This window comes from Nycticebus coucang, chromosome 16 (assembly GCF_027406575.1).
Source record: "Nycticebus coucang isolate mNycCou1 chromosome 16, mNycCou1.pri, whole genome shotgun sequence".
Classification (NCBI taxonomy): domain Eukaryota; kingdom Metazoa; phylum Chordata; class Mammalia; order Primates; family Lorisidae; genus Nycticebus; species Nycticebus coucang.
The window spans coordinates 29,641,067-29,657,954 of NC_069795.1; the positions used below are offsets into that span (position 1 = coordinate 29,641,067).

General features: G+C 35.2%; 1 protein-coding gene across 1 annotated transcript; it reads right to left on the reverse strand.

The window, feature by feature from the left end:
- Positions 1 to 3,718: 3,718 nt before the first annotated feature.
- Positions 3,719 to 16,636, reverse strand: RBM11 (RNA binding motif protein 11). The gene is made up of 5 exons (XM_053565082.1): positions 16,498 to 16,636; positions 13,159 to 13,321; positions 11,780 to 11,852; positions 8,383 to 8,479; positions 3,719 to 6,296 (listed from the first exon to the last, which is right to left on the reverse strand). Exons 1-5 carry the CDS (start codon positions 16,591 to 16,593, stop codon positions 6,012 to 6,014), a joined length of 714 nt encoding a protein of 237 aa, XP_053421057.1. The 5' UTR covers positions 16,594 to 16,636; the 3' UTR covers positions 3,719 to 6,011.
- Positions 16,637 to 16,888: the final 252 nt, after the last annotated feature.

Consider the following 16,888-nt stretch of genomic DNA (forward strand, 5'->3'; position numbering starts at 1 on the left):
TATATTTTTAAGAATAAATGTTTATTTATTTATCTCAAATTTTGAACTTTAGGTCTCCAGAGGCAAATAATTTTAAGCCAGAAGATTTGAATTGAATCTTAAAGCAACAGAATTACTAATTTAAGAATATCTGTTTAAAGAAACACATCAATTTTTCAGATCAAAGTATTGTACAGGTATTTGAACAATTAAATAGAGTATGATGCATGCCTGTTTATCCACAGCACCATATATTAGTTGAACCCAAATGCCTTATCTCATAATATATGCAGGTTAAGGACACTAAAATTTTACCAATAACAAAAATTTCATTTAAAAAATATAGCACTAAATTATTTGCAGAAATATAAACACATAACTGTAGAACTGGTCTCAAACTATAAAACTGTAGAAATGGTTTTCAAACCTGGAAAAATGTCTTATTAGATACCTCATTAGACAACCCAGACTTAATTCTATTTTGTGATAATCATTGAAAATGAAATTCTCAGGGAAACATTATGTGATGGTTAATTTTATGTCAGTTTGACTGGCTAAAGGATGCCCAGATTACTGGTAAAATATTATTTGTGGGTGTGTCTGTTAGAGCATTTCTGGAAGAGATTAGCATTTAGACCAGCATTTAGGCTGAGAAAACAGCTGGGCCTCATTGATGACTGATGTGGATTTCATGATAGGAAATCCATTTGTGTATTGCAGCACCAAGTTCCATTCCGTAATCTGAATGTTTTTTGCGAAGGGTTTTTAAAATACTACGATTGAAAAAGAACAATTCTAGGCATTTGCAAAGTAATAGAATAAGTATTCAAGGTCACAGTGTAGTTCTTGGAAGTACACCAATCAAAAGTTTATAGTTTCACTTTTGTTATGCCCCCCAAAGCATTACATCTTGGATTCACGGACAATCCAACAAGGAGGTATTTGTAATCGGTGGTTTGTAAAGTAATCAGTGTTTTTGTAAACCGGACAGGGAGCATAGTGTTTTATCTACACCATATATCCAGAATATGACAATTACTTACACTTCTATTCCTGCCATTTTCTTAACTGGATAACTTCAAGAGTCTGAATATTTTTGCCCTTGTCACATCCTCACTACCTACCCTTTTCCCCTTCACAAAGTCACCTTCACTAAGACAATATGTTGTGGTTTTTAATCCTTAAACATTTCCCTCCATTTTTTCTTAGCAATTATCAGTTATTAAAATCTAACTTTATATTTTATCATTCTTCCACAATAAGCTACACTTCATGAGAGCAAGAATTTTTATCTTTTTATTGCCATACCCCTATCCTTAATATTCTTAAGTGGTTGGGGTGGTCACTAACAAGTGGCAAGCCATTTTCCTCATATATCCTTGACATTTAAAGACACCCATCCAAGGAGGGATGAAGGGCATGGCTGCGGGAGCAGTTGAGAGTCAGTATAGAAGATTTTGAACTCCTAGAACTTCTCTTTTATTCCATATAGTCAGATGATTCCTCTCAGAATTTATTTTCTTGAGGAATGGAGCCTCAACGCACTTCCCTTGTACTCTGTGTTTTCTTCTCTTATGTCATAGGATTATCCTGAAATAATTTATCTTTCCACCAATGCCAGTAGACCAGAAGTTTCTTGAATGCTGAGGCTGCAGCCTCAGTACCAAAACTGGTATTTAGGATGATATTCATTCATGTCGATTAACTTGTTTAATAAATATGCTATGCAGGAAATAAAGAGAGCCTGAGCATGGTCACAATGAGCAGCTACTGACTTCTTAAGAAAAGGAGTAATGGGAAGTTTTCTAGAATAACTCCCAGGATTCTGATTGAAAAGCTTTGATCGATGACTGTATCTGCAATGTTTCTCTTGGTATTAAATTTGGAGGTTGGAATAAAATCACTTAGGATGTTGTCATCCTGGAATAGGCAGCTGGGGTGAGGGCTATTTTTCTATCTAGGATATTACCACTTTTCTCATAGGGAAATAAAAGCAAAAGCCTCATGAGGACTTTCATGAGTATTGGAGTGATCAACACTATTCATTTAAAGTGTTAGTGTCTTAAACAAGGTCAAGTACTTGTGCCAATTATTGATACCTAGATTCTTTGAAATACTTTAACATAGGCTGTTGAACTCAATCATTCTCAAAATTTGGAACACAGAGTACACTGGTTTGCATCCTTACATACTGGTTATATTACCAATTACAATGTAAATATATATATTTCTTAATTTTTCTATACCCTGTTGATAATATAGGAGAATGGCATTAGAAGCTCTACAGGAAATTTTATCAGGAACCAGGTAATAAACCATCTGTCCTTACTTGCTATGGCAGTTTTTACATGCACGTGAAGTAATTTATATGGGCTGGGCATGATTGATTGTGACCAAAAAACCTTAGCCCATAATTTGAGCATTACATGATCTTGTAGAACTAATTCTCAGCAGGGAGAACTGAATCATCATCAACACCTGAGCAAATCTCAAGGCAAACTGGAGAGACTGTTCTCACCAAACGTCCCTTGGTTGGAGGTATGGAAGAAAATATTATCCTTTGTTTAAAAGAGGAATGGTGGGATCACACCTAGGATGTAAGGGTACATGTCGGATCTATTAGTATAGAGTATAAATGTCTTAACACAATAATTAAGTAAACGAGATGAGGTATATAATTAAAAAAATGTTTTTTGAGTTTTCCGATGTGAAATACAATTTCCATATTTACATATTAGTGCTCTTTTTCACCACATCAAAGTCAAATAATTAGTTGATTTTTTAAAATGAGAAATAAATTAATGAGAGACTGATTTACTTTCGATGTAGCTTTAGTGGGATGGTTGTAACAGAATGTGGACACTGTAAAGGCCTGAACTTTGAGCAGAGACCAGAGTGGCGGCAGCTTTTATCCTGTCAGTTACTTAAGATGATATTCCAGGAGCCAAGAGTACTCCTCCAGCCTTCCTTCCTAGGTGCAGGGAGTTAGGGAACCAAATAGCCAAACCATCTTTCAGGAGTAGCCATTTAAACCACATCTCCTGAGTTATCTCTACTGGAAAGAACACAGCCAGCCCTCAGACCCTTCACTGGAGAAGGAGCTGGGCAATTGGTGTCACTGCTGTCTTTTCATCCTGTTCATATTCCCAGTAAATGGGCCCATTTTTTTTTTTTTTTTTTTTTGTAGAGACAGAGTTTCACTTTATGGCCCTCGGTAGAGTGCCGTGGCATCACACAGCTCACAACAACCTCCAACTCCTGGGCCCAAGCGATTCTCTTGCTCAGCCTCCCAAGTAGCTGGGACTACAGGCGCCCGCCACAACACCCGGCTATTTTTTGGTTGCAGTTTGGCCAGGGCCGCGTTTGAACCCGCCACCCTCGGTATATGGGGCTGGTGCCTTACCGACTGAGCCACAGGCACCGCCCAATGGGCCCATTTTTATGCCGTTAAGTACCTGACATCAAGCACTTCATTTTGATTGAAGCATGCAAGTGGTTTAAAAGGCACTGAAACAGTTCTTTATAAGTCACTGAAGCAAGATCACAAGCTTTGAGCAAATGGTCATTAGGCAGAACTAAGCAAAGAAGAAAATGTGGGGAGAAAAATTAGGGTAGGATGGGAAATGTTGAATTTCTAGAGCTACTGAGACATACAAGTGGCATGTTCCATACACAATGGAGGAAAATATTTGGAGAAATTTCACTTTCTAATCACCCACTAGTTTATTAGTATTAGAAACACAGTGACGAGCTTGACTCCGTGTCAGTGCATAATGTTTTTATACCTCCATAAACATGATAGAAAATAGAATAACTTTTTTTGTCATTCAACTGTAAGCAGGTAACCAAGACATTATTACATCAGAATTTTATAAAAATATTATCACAATAAATTAGTTGCTTATCTTATAACAATGGCATTTAAAGCTGAGATGTCAAAGGTGATGCCCTTGTCTAAATAGCTACACATTGGAACAATAGCACAAGGTGTGTCAATTTGCAGAATTCAAGAAGGTGTTTGCCACTCATATTTTTCACTACTTTTATTGTAAAGTTTCTATTGTTTTGCCACTGCTTGATGCATTATAGAGGCTCATTTTTTAGTTACCATTAATCTTCATTAATATTCATATTACTTAATATGAGAGTTTATAAAATGTCTGATTTGTTCTCAAATTCCAAGCTTCTTCTAGCATTTAAAGTAGAATGTGTACATCAGTAAAAAACACAACTATTAAGAGTAGGGAATTAAAATCAGAAAATAAAAACTTCTAAGGCAAATAATTTAAATGATTCTTAACTAAAATATGTAACATTGAGAAAATTGATAACAAAATTATATAGATTGTAGCAAATATTAACAATTTATGGAAAGTTTATATTTTTAACAATAAAAGATACAATGTCAAATATGTAAATTTCTTAGCTTTCTGCTTGGTTCAACTTGATTTGTTAAAACTCATAGTGAGGTACTTCCTGCCTGTGTTGAAAGGAGTGACAATTCTTTTTCAGTCTGTTTTAGTTCATGTTATAATATTTCAGGATAATTCTCAAACACATTAGTCTTAATTGCTAAGAGACATTCCTTATATACACATATATATCAATCAGAAAGTAATTTGGAACTCAGTTAAACTTTAGAAGAACTGAAGAAGGCTGAGGTGAAGTTAATGTGTTTAAAGACGTATTATTTTCTAATTATATGCAAAGTATTTTCCCTTTGGCATGATTCTAACTGGCAAAAATGTGAATTTGAACATAAAAAATTTCATCTCTCCTGTCTGAATACACAAAAATGTGAAACTGTAGATAAAGCATCATAAAGCAAAATTTAGTTTTTCATATTGATCAGATGGAGATAGACTAATATTTATGTTTTAAACCCCACTACTCTAAGTATTTATAATCAAGATTTAAATTCAGTTGTTCCTTTTGTTAAAAGCAGATTTTATTCTTTTAAATAATATGTATCTATAAAGTGCTAGGTAAGATGCTAAAGAAACATTCAAGCATGGCTTTTACTGTTGGACTGGGTGGTTAACCCCAATGGACTTACATGATTCTTTCAATTAGCTTTAGGTTAAATATGTGATTTTCACCATTCCAGTTTATGATAAGCCATAAAGTTGTCTAAATAAGCCATTAATTTTACATGTAGCCTATTTATTTTCTAAAATAAATGAACCAATAGTAGAAAACTTGATTTGGACAGTATGTATTACAAATCCTACATTAATGAAATATTTTATTTACTTGTCAATTTTTAAGCTTTAAATATGTTAAATACATCCTCTCAAATCCTGCTGTCTGAAGAAGTGAATAAATATTGACATAAACAACTAATTTTCACAACATACAATTATTAAGTGAGAAGTAAAGAGGGAAGTATCACTATTTATATACAATTGTATAAAAAGGGAATGATCCAAGAGCTGCTGTCATGATAATTATCTTTCCTTTGGTATCACTACCATATATACTCACTTTATAAAATAAAGCTCAAGGAGAATATGGCTCAGAAACAACATACTTAGACATAAAAATATTATTCCGGAAGGAGACGAAAGCCTGTTTATTACCTCTTCATTAGGAAAGACACAGAATCTTTATTTGCACAAGTTTCTTTGAGAAAATCTACTACACCCTTTCTAATCCCAGTTTATTTTTAGTTCAGGGTAACAGGTGACAATGTAGGGAAAGCACGGTGCTTTACCCTGAAGTGTTCAGTAAGTGACTTTTGATTAATAGTTTATTGAAAGTTCATCATAGGTACTAAAACAAAATGACATAAAGTGTATTTCTTATCGTCAATGGGTCAAAACTGTGACATATACAAAAGTAGTACACTCTGTTCTTTTTAAAAAGCTTTTGTCATTCAAGGCAAAAACTGAAAAGCGGATCAAATAAATCATTTTGTTATATATTCCAACAATGACAAGATAGGCATGAAATTGGTCATTTGGTACAATACAGATAGTTTTTTTCTTTGAAGAGAATTAAGAATAGTGCAGGTAAACTTAACTTGAAGGTCATTAATATCTTTTTCTCTTCTTACATTTTTGGAACTTGTGACTATATTCATTTCCTCTATTATTTTCCGTGCTACTATCACTATCACTGGTTTGCTTTTGCTTTTTTCGTTTATTCCTCTGATAAAGGTCCAAGTCACTCGGCTGTTGAGGAGACCATTCGTATGAGCTGGGTCCAGCGTCTGCATCTGAAACATGATTTAGTGAGGAAGGCATGGATGCACTATTAGGAAGGGGAGCTGTCATCTCATAGTAAGGAAGCTGGAGCACTGGATTATATGCATGCCACTGAATGAAAAGAAAAACAAACATTCATCCACCAAAACAGATCCAAAAGTTAAAGGTAAAAGTTAAGGGCTTGCATGCATTATACAAATAGACATGAGTAAACAAAACTGTATTTGGGTTTAGGAAGACAGTGACTTCTGTCACTGTAGGGATGTAGGAGTTTCCTTACATGTTCAACATAAAGAGTCAAGGTGGTATGCAGCTTACTAGATTAGTGCTGTACAACAGAAATATATGTAATCCACCTATGTAGTTTTAAGTATTCTAGTAGCCAAAATACATAAGTTAAAAAAAAATAGGTGAAATTAAATAATGTATTTTATTGGTCTCAATATATCTAAAATATTGTCATTTTAATATGTAATATATAATAATTTTTAAATATTATATTATTTATTATGTCTTTAAAATATGGTATGTGTTTTATACTAGAATTTAGATTACATAAAATTTCTAGTTGAAAAATATATTCATATACCAAAATTGTTTCAAATATACTTACATTTTTTTCCAATAAATGAATAATATATCTATTTTACATTTTAATTTAAATTAACTAAAATTAAATAAAACTAAAACCCAGCTTTTTAGGTGCATCTGTGGCTAATGGCCCCTATGTTGCACAGCACAGTTACTAACTTTTAAGATAGAGGAATGCTTCCTTTTTAAGAACCAGTTTTTTAACCCAAATTTCTAACTATTCAAAGCAGATTAAAGATTGAGATACACTGAACTTGTGTCTTTGCCCCACTCCAATCTCTACCAAAAGATAAAAAATCCTGGGGAGAAGGCATTTATGGTTTCAGATGAGAACTGGTTGTTTATGAATATTTTACCATAATTAAGAACAGATATTTTCCAAAAGTTAGAAGTATAATTTTTTTTTTTTTATTGTTGGGGATTCATTGAGGGTACAATAAGCCAGGTTACACTGATTGCAATTGTTAGGTAAAGTCCCTCTTGCAATCATGTCTTGCCCCCATAAAGTGTGAAACACACCAAGGCCCTACCCCCCTCCCTCTGTCCCTCTTTCTGCTTCCCCCCCATAACCTTAATTGTCATTAATTGTCCTCATATCAAAATTAAGTACATAGGATTCATGCTTCTCCATTCTTGTGATGCTTTACTAAGAATAATGTCTTCCACTTCCATCCAGGTTAATACGAAGGATGTAAAGTCTCCATTTTTTTTTAATGGCTGAATAGTATTCCATGGTATACATATACCACAGCTTGTTAATCCATTCCTGAGTTAAAAGTATAATTTATGAGAACATTTTTTACTGTTTACACATTGAAAATGGATATTTGAAAAGTCTAAACTTTACATATATGATGTTTTTGTGTGTGTATGAAAACACCCTTCGAATCAGAAGATTCTAACTTCTATAGTGTATAAGTATCAGAAAATTCTATACTAACATGCTATATAACCGTGGGTTTGTTGATTAACACCCCTGCTTCAATTTTCTTAAATTGAACAATTTCAACATTTACAGTCATATTTGGCTTTCTGATAGAAGATATTGGACAATACTATAATCTGTATAAAAACAAAGAGCACTTAGATATTAACAGAGCAAATGTCATCAATAATCACTAGGCCAGAACCAATGTTTGAGAGTTTTTGGAAATAATGCAGTTTACTCTCCAATAGAGAACTTTCATGAAGTTTTGCCTTTAGTTAAAAAGAGAAATTTAGTTTTAAAAAATCCATGTTCAAAAGCAATCTATTTGGGATTGTTTATATTACATAAAAATGTTTTAGTAAATGAAATTACTCAACTGTAAAAACATTTTCAAAAATAGTCACATAAATGAACTCTCTACTCCAATTTCACTTATTACAGGGTATCATATCACTGCCACCTGCTCCTTTTCAGTGAAAGCCCTAGCTGTTAGCCGAGGCATCACACGTGCGATTTAAGATGACCCTGTCAGAGGAGAGCACTACTGGGAGACAGTGCTGGGGCACCTTGTACCTTTGTCGCAGGTCTGGATTTTAACACCAAATTTTACAAATAATTTTCATGTTCTCTATAGCCTGCCTCATCTTATATGCAAAATCAAATGCTTAAGAAACTTACCATCTTCTGAAAGAAAAACTCTTCATGAGGTGAAGCAGTATTATTCATTGGAAAAAACTGCATGGGAAAGGAAGATCTGCCCACCATTTCTTCATTCCTTTTAGGAGATAAAAGAAGCAGTAGTAAAATTTTTAAATTCCTATGTACACATAGCCCTTTCTCTTGAGAGAAAATCAAAGCTGTTCATAATTAAAAAGAGAAAATAAGCTTCTCTGATAACATGCGATTAGGATTAATTAATTACCTTAAACCCACATACAAATAATCAGTTATCATTGCTTATAACGGAGTGGCACAGCAACAAACTAATTGTTTAATTACTAAATATTGAATCTCAACATTTACAGTCATATTTGGCTTTCTGAGAGGAAGATGTTGGACAATGCTATAATCTGTATAAAAACAAAGAGCACTTAGATATTAACAGAGCAAATGTCAGCAATGATCACTAAGGCTATACTTCAATTTTCTATAGATATAAAAAGTTAAAGAAGTATAATTATTCATGCATTTTATTTTAAAAATAAAATGTTTATTTTAAAAATAAAAGTTATTCTTTTAAATGGACTACTGATGTTAAAATGAACACATTTGCTGATGTCTTCAAAATAGTAATAAAATAAAAATCCCTAATTTATAAACTGTAGGATTCCAATGTTTCACTTATATATATAATACTTGATTCTGTTACAATACTGAATAGATTTTATAGCCACTCTTCAATAGTGTACTTGCTCCATAGTATACTGCAACTTACGGCTAACACTGCTAATCTTTAGGATAGGAAATGTACCGTGAAATCAACACAGGCAGGAAGAGGCAAAGATGAGGGAAGGAGAAAGGAAGCAGTCAGATGGATATGCAGAGACTCCATTTATAAGCAGTGAAAGCATGATCTCAGAAGCCAGCTGAAGCATGCAGTCCTTTAAGAAAGAAATGAGGTGTCAGTTATTACAGACGAGTAAACTGGATAAGTGTTGAGGTCACCAAATTGTTGAAAGTTCCTGACCACATTTTTAAAAGAGCAGATTCTATATGACAACATTTTTGAGAAATGAATGGGAAGAAAGGAGGTGAAGGATGAAAGATTCTTTAGTGTGAGGAAGGAGAAAAATAACAGCCTAATTAGGAGACAGGTTTCAGGGCGATCAGAACATGTGTGTGGGGTGAAGTGAGAGCAAAGAAACAAGATGAAAGGTGGAGTAAGGTCACCAAGAGAGGACTCAGTAGCAGAGGCGGTAGGGTCAGCACTGCTAGGAAGACAGCTGCAGATTCCCTGAATCTGCTATCTTTCCTAAGTGAATCTCAGGGCCTGCATAGAGGAATCACTTACAAATTGGGAATTGTTAGGGGTTGATATGTGCCCCCAGAATTCAGCTGTTGAAGTTCTAATTCCTAGCACCTGAAAATGTGAACTTCTTTGGAAATAGGGTCCCTGAGGGTGTTATTAGGTAAGATGAAGTCCCACTGCAGTATATATTCCCCGCGAAGGTTATAGTAATTTAAGGTCCCACCAGCAGTACAGGTGGGTTTTCTTTATCCACATCCTCCTGAGTGCCCAGTATTTCAGGTATCTTGAATTAATCATAAAACTCAATTCTCATTGTAATCCCTTGTGGTGTTAAGCTCATTTTTAAGAGTTTGGATAGAGAGTTTTAAAATAACTTTATCCAAGGTCACACCATTAATAAAACAGAAGAAGTGAGATTAAAATTCAGACAATCTGACTTAACCACCTACTTCCTTAACCTCTCCTGATTTCACTGAGAGAATGAAGATAGAGAACACCCTATGTTTCTTTGGGTTCGCTACTTATATAGATAAACCTGGGTACTTGACTGTCCGATGAGGCCACTCTTCTAGGCCTCTGAGTTCTGATATAATCAAAAGGGACAGGAAGTTCAGCTACTGTTACTTTAATTGAGAATATTCAGTTCTGCTACAGAAAATAAGAAAACAAACTGAATGTGTGAAACCCCTAACAAATGTTTATCATAGACTGAAAGTAAGCTGGTAATCTAGGAGATAGTAATGAAATGAGTGATACATAGGCAAAATTCATAATATATATTAAATATGGGTAGTAAATAATTACTATCTTATTAGACATGTTAAACATATACAGATTTAGTAAAAAATATGATGAAACAGAATGCTGCTACTTATAGATGAACAGGGAGGAAATAACATGTCCTTGTGATGCGACCTCCGGGCTAACAGTTACGCTTCTCTTCTTGTCTTCATTCTGCCCAAGAAACTCAGATAAACCCTCAGGCACCTGACAGAAAAACCAGTAAGCTACTTCTATGGCTAGGTAGTGAGGAAGTGAGTGACATTAGCTCCAGGAACCTTTCTGTCTGAAGGTATAAACTGACCTAAGCTGCAACTCTAGTCCTCATATACCCACCGTCAGCACTCAAGGCTGATAGAGGAGATGGAGAAACAGGGCACGTGACTGTTAGAGCAACCACAAATCAGCTATGGGGCCTTCACATTCTATCCTAAGTGTGTCGACCTATCCAAAGCTTTCTTCTTGCTTTTCACTGTGTCTTTTAAATTGATTCAATAAATGACACGATTTGACCCTTTTTCTTTCATGACCTCTGAGATAGTTTGATAGATAGTGTATTTGAAGGCTACCTACCAGAAAGCAGATTATACAAAATTCTAGAATATTTTGTAAAGTAATAAAAAATGTTCTAAAAAATAGTAAAATAAATAATTGAATCAATAATAGAAGACTTTAGTTTCGAGGCTAGCACTTTATCATCCTTATGATTTTGAGAACTGGTTAAACTTTTGCATCTCCATTTATTTAAACGTAAAATATAAATAACAGCATTTCTATAATCTGTTATGAGATCGTGTATGCTTAAATGATTTAATAGCTATGAAAACCTAAGGGAAACTATAAACAATACTATAAATATATTAAGACTAAATTTTAAATGAAAATATTTTCTTTCATTTTTCATGGGTTTAGAAAAAATTATTTCCTTAATTTTATCCTATGTCTATAGAGTAAGGTTTTATAATAGCCCAGAATATATAACTCTCTTTTTTTTTTTTTTTTTACAGAGAGAGTCTCATTTTGTCACCCTTGTTAGAGTGCTGTGACGCCACAGCTCACAGCAACCTCCAGCTCTTGGGCTTAGACAATTCTCTTGCCTCAGCCTCCTGAGTAGCTGGGACTACAGGCACCTGCGATTAAGGCCCAGCTATTTTTTTTTTTTTTAATTGTTGCAGTTTGGCTGGGGCTGGGTTCGAATCCACCACCCTTGGTATATGGGGCTGGCGCCCTACTCACTGAGCTTCAGGCGCCTTCCTATAAAAACTCTTCTTAGAACAAGATTATATTTATTTGCTTTACCTTTATGAAAAATATATTTTTAATTACCTGTAGCTATGTGAATTTATCTTAACACAGCTCTCAAAACTTTGGGCAGCTGGTTCAGAAGAGCGAGAACTCCCTTTGAAAGAAACAGAGTAACGTTACTTCATGGCACAATTTTTTTGATTCTAACATTAAACCCTAAAATGATCCCAAATCTTTTAGTATTTAAAATTCCATACTCCTATAAAATATATGCAAATCTGTTTGGCATTTTAAGATGTATTTACAGATTGTTTATAATACTATAAATGAATGAATCAAGCTTTGTCTGAGCATGTCAAAGCAATGACCATATATAAGAACTACATTGACATGGGATTAAATATCACACATGCTATTTTTTTCATACACCTGTAAACTAAAAATGGCAAATAATAAGTGTTATTTTCCTCCAGAGTAGAAGGCAGGAGTCTCTAACCTGCATGGAGAAAAGCCAATTCAAACTTGATGTGTCAAAAATAAAGCCAATTCAAACACGATATGTCAAAAATAATGCATCTGGCCTATTCCACTAGCCTGGGTGATTTAACTGGTCAATAGCAGAAAGCATGATTCAGCCGTGTATTAAGAAAAAAATGAAACAGAAAGAGAAACAACTTTTCCTTCACAAGAAGGCATAGTTTTGTTATTTTATTTGTTTTTAGTATACCAAGAAGTATAGAAAAAAAAGAAGTGATACATCAGTCAACCTGAACCATTTAGGGGAGGCAACATAGTAAGTACTGCAAGAATTACTAGATGGCCTCTCTCAGGCCCCTGAAACAGGAAAGGGCTACAGTCATAACAATGTAACATTCTCCGGGCATTTACTCATAGATGGTCTGTTCCAGAGAAGATATCTGAGGCCACTTACGTCAGGGAGTATTTCAGCACCAGTAAGGGTAACTCTGTAGATGTATTTGACCATTTGGACTTCTAGAGACTTACATCCTGTGCAAAATGTATAGAATGGTTTCTCAGAAGGACTAGTACACATACTCTGTCTTCAAAATAGTAGGTATTTTATACCATCCATTCGTGGCAACAAGAACATCAGCAGATATCCTTGTTATACCCCAGTGCTAGAGTTGTGTGTCCCTCGTTCATTTAGATTTGCTCAATTTATAAGAGCTAATAGCAACCACCATAGCTACTTAATAGGTGATACTAAAACAGGCTATTTCAAATTTTAATATATAAAAGATGCTATAGACTTGAAAATTATTTTGCAATAATAATTAATTATAAAACATTATGAATTAGATATATTTTAAGAAAATTTAACAGTGACTGGAGAGGAACATTTTTTTTTTTTTTTGCCTTATAGAAAGCAAAACGTTTACACCTCTGAGAATAGCAGCAACCACAGAACACTTTGGAGATTCATGAGTGACATGACCTACCAAATCGATACTGTACATTAATTGGTCTTCCATACAAACGAATGCCATTCAGCAATGCTATGGAATATGACACTGATTCTGGGTGTTTAAAGCAGACAAATCCAAAAGACTTCGGCTTTCCTTCTCGGTCTTTACATATAGTCACTTTGGTTAGCGGCCCAGCCTGTAAGAAACTTAAAAATTATTTTCTCATAAATCCAAATATTTCTCTACATTCAAATAAATCAAATACATTCAGTTTTATATTTAAAAAAATTAGCAATAGCTCTATGTACCCCTGCTAAAAGTACAGCTTCATAATAATAAATATAATACTTTCTCACATTTTATTTGTATTTTCTGGCTCATAAGGAAACACATGTGGTGTTAAGAATAGGAAATTCTAGGTAATATATCCAAATCTTAAAAGAAATAGTAGACTACCCTTCTGTTTGGCACTACAAATCAATTTAGAAAGCATTTAAATCTAAGATTAAAAGACCAGTCTGTCTTCAGATACATTAGCAGTGTTAAATCAAAAAATAAATTGAAATGACATACTCACTATTGGTTAAATTATCCTCAAAAGGCTAATTCAAGGCTGTGACAATATTAAGTCACAATTTTTTTTCTGTTAAGAAAATTGAAAATGTTTACAAGAGAAACTAAAATTATCATGTACTTTTGATTTCCCAAAGGGACATGTTCAAGACTTTTAAGTAAGTACATTATTTATAAAAGTGAAAAGGTAGAAAGGCTGTAAATCTGACAACTGGAGATATTACTCCATGATGTACTATTAAAATGGAATAAAATACCATAAATTATAAATATTCAGATTGTATTGATAGAAAAAACCTATACTCTGGCATGGAGCTTAAAGAAAAAAGCACAGCCAAATATTATAGTAACATGTTAATTATAACTAAGAAAAAGTTGCATCACAGCCATGATAATGATCCGAGGAAGCACTTACAAACACTTGCAAATGCTGATGTAATGGTAAATGGCTCAGACTTTGATAATTGATTATTTTTCTTTGTAGAGTTATGATAAATACAAAAAAAAAAAAAAAGCTTTTAACCTAAAGAAAAATAGAATCTTAAGATTCTCCTTTCATTCTCTGTGTTCTCCCAGTCACTAGCTCATCTCCCCTTCTGGCTGCAAGGTCCCCCTCATCAACAAATCTATTTTTCCCACTCGTGTCTCTTTCATGGAAACTGCCTCCTAGAAACCTCTATGTGATTGTACTTCGAGCTCATCATATTTAAAACTGAATTCATTACCTCTTCTCCCTAAATATGACTTTATTACCTTATTTAAAAGTACAATGATAATAAACCTGATTTTTCACTTCAAAGTATAATCATAATTTGAAAGAAACTTATAAAAGAATAAACTATACAGTAATAAATGCTGATAGTAAATATATGGAATCACAGAGGGAAAGAATACACTGAAATATTTGAGTTTTGACAAAAATGAATTTAGATATGCAAAAGTACTTTTAAATATAAAATTCAGCAAGAAGCTTTGCTTATAGTGATGCTCACATCATCCTAGAGTCTTAAAAACCAGAATGAAATAGTGTGGCAAGTCTGAAGTTTGCTGATTGGAGCCTTTCTAAAAGATATCCCACTTTAGCAAACACTTTCACTACCTGATCTATTAAGTGAGATTTACATTTTGTGTTGGTCAAATAAGGAAATTTTAAAAACGAGAGATGAAATGTGATCTACACAACTGATAATAAGCCAGCCCTAAATGACTGGAATGATGCTTTGTATGGGACATCACAACCCCTCAAACTAACTGCCATCTCCTCCCACTTCCTGTATCAGGGGTTCAACATGAAAGAAGCCTTCTGGAGAAAAATAACCGTAAGTGACTTTACCTGATTCACTTTTTTTTTTAGTAGAGATGGTTAAACTTCAAATGATATTAGGTGAAAAACTAGATGTGGATTAGAGTTGCTAAAAAGGGCAAATTTAAAAAGATGGTAAATTAGAAAGACAAACATACAAGTCTTAAAATCAACGATGTTTTCCAAATTCATAAAAAAATTATGTCCATGAAAGAAAGCTATATTTCCTGGAATCCTCTCTACCTAATTGGGTGTATCTATAATTATCAGAAGGTTGTTTTAATTCAGTTTAGAGACAAAGGTAAGTTCTTTCACAACCCCAAATAAACATCCTCTTTTACCCTTAAATCACATTCCATCTGGGAAATTCTGTTATGCTATTGTCTCCCTTGGCACTTTCTCTTACTCTGATAGGGAGAAGTAACTCATTGTCTTTTGATGTTAGTGTTATCACCAAGAAGAGTACTATTAGTAGTAGTTGCAGCAGCAAACAGTGTCAGGCTCAGCTCCCGTTTATCTAGAGTAGGTCATTCATTCCTTACAACCACATCACTATTAATCTTATTTGACATTTAGGAAACTGAGGCCTTGAAATATTCATTTACAGCCCCAAAGTCACCTTGCTGACCTTAGAACTCGGAACCACTTTTCTATACTATGTATCCTTCTTTTTGGTAGATTATCCTAAATCATTATAATTTGTTTTACATTTCCCTGTTTAGAAGAATCGAACGTTATCTCTTAAATTTTTATGCCCAGCACCTTCTTTAGTCTTTGCCTTGTTATTCTGGATCACTGAATGGTTGGATAAATAGCCGAATGAAGATATTTCTTTGGCAAGTGAGACCCAGATACATACAATACAATATGTGAGTGTGTCTATAGGACTAAAAAGGATTAATCCTGGAGGTACCAGGCCTCCAAGTTTCCGGAAGTCCTCTTGGTATGGAATTAAAAACGCTTAGCCAGGAACCAATTGGTTACAGTCGAGGTAAATTGGCTGCCAAATCTTCTGAAATTTCATTTATCATGCTAGAATCGAAATACTCTCTGTATGAAAGGACTTGAAGTAATGAGTAACGTTAAAACAAAATATCTTGACAGCTATACTTGTCATTTCGCGGATGTAAGCCGTGGCGGGGTCTATTACCTGAAGAAAGACAGTGACAGAGCTGTTTTCTGTCGGTCCCCGCCTCCCCAAGGCCCGGGCAGCCTCTGGGAAACCCTTACTCGGGGCTGGGGGTTGGGAGAGACCTCGTCACAGCCCACCGCTAGGATCTACAATTGGGACTAGGATGGGGCGCGCAGCACGTCACTTCACTGCCCAGCAGCTCACCAGGAGACAGGTGCCCAAGGAGAATCTAATTCAAAATAAAGCAGAGGAAGGGGCGGGAAGGGGCCGGGTTCCCTGCGGTCCAGATGCGCCCCGCGGGTCCGGCTGAGCTCCGACCCCGGACGCTCAGGTCCACCCACCGCCCCCTCCCAACTGACGGTACCTGAAGGAACAGCTCGTAAAGAATTTCTTCTCGCACTCGGGCCTCTAAATTCCCCACAAACACGGTCCTGTCGGCCTCCTCCTGAGCAGGGAACATCCTCTAGTCTAGACTCTAGGCTGGAGGAGGCGACAAGACCCGCCCCTTCGCCCGGTTTTTTTTTTTCTTTTTTTTTTTGTTGCGCCGCTGGGCCGGGTGGGCGGGGTTGAGGGGGCGGGGCTGGCAACGAGAGCCCTGCGTGAAGGGCGGGGCCAGGCCACGCCCATGTTCCCCTCCAGGACCGCCCACCGCGCTGCCGCCCCTGCCAGGTCGGGCTGGAAGGTGGGACTGTGGCTGCGAGTTATAAAGAAACATGCGAAGGGTTTACCCTTCTGCTTCTGGGAAGTCTTCTATT

What these genes read in the sequence shown, in the direction of transcription:
- RBM11 (XM_053565082.1), bottom strand. Translation starts at nt 16,593, where the DNA reads ATGTTCCCTGCTCAGGAGGAGGCCGACAGGACCGTGTTTGTGGGGAAT. An exon ending in ATAAATTCACATAGCTACAG is followed by an intron (nt 8,480 to 11,779) that starts GTAATTAAAAAT and finishes ATCTCCTAAAAG; the next exon opens with GAATGAAGAAATGGTGGGCA. An exon ending in AGTTTTTCTTTCAGAAGATG is followed by an intron (nt 6,297 to 8,382) that starts GTAAGTTTCTTA and finishes CTTTTCATTCAG; the next exon opens with TGGCATGCATATAATCCAGT.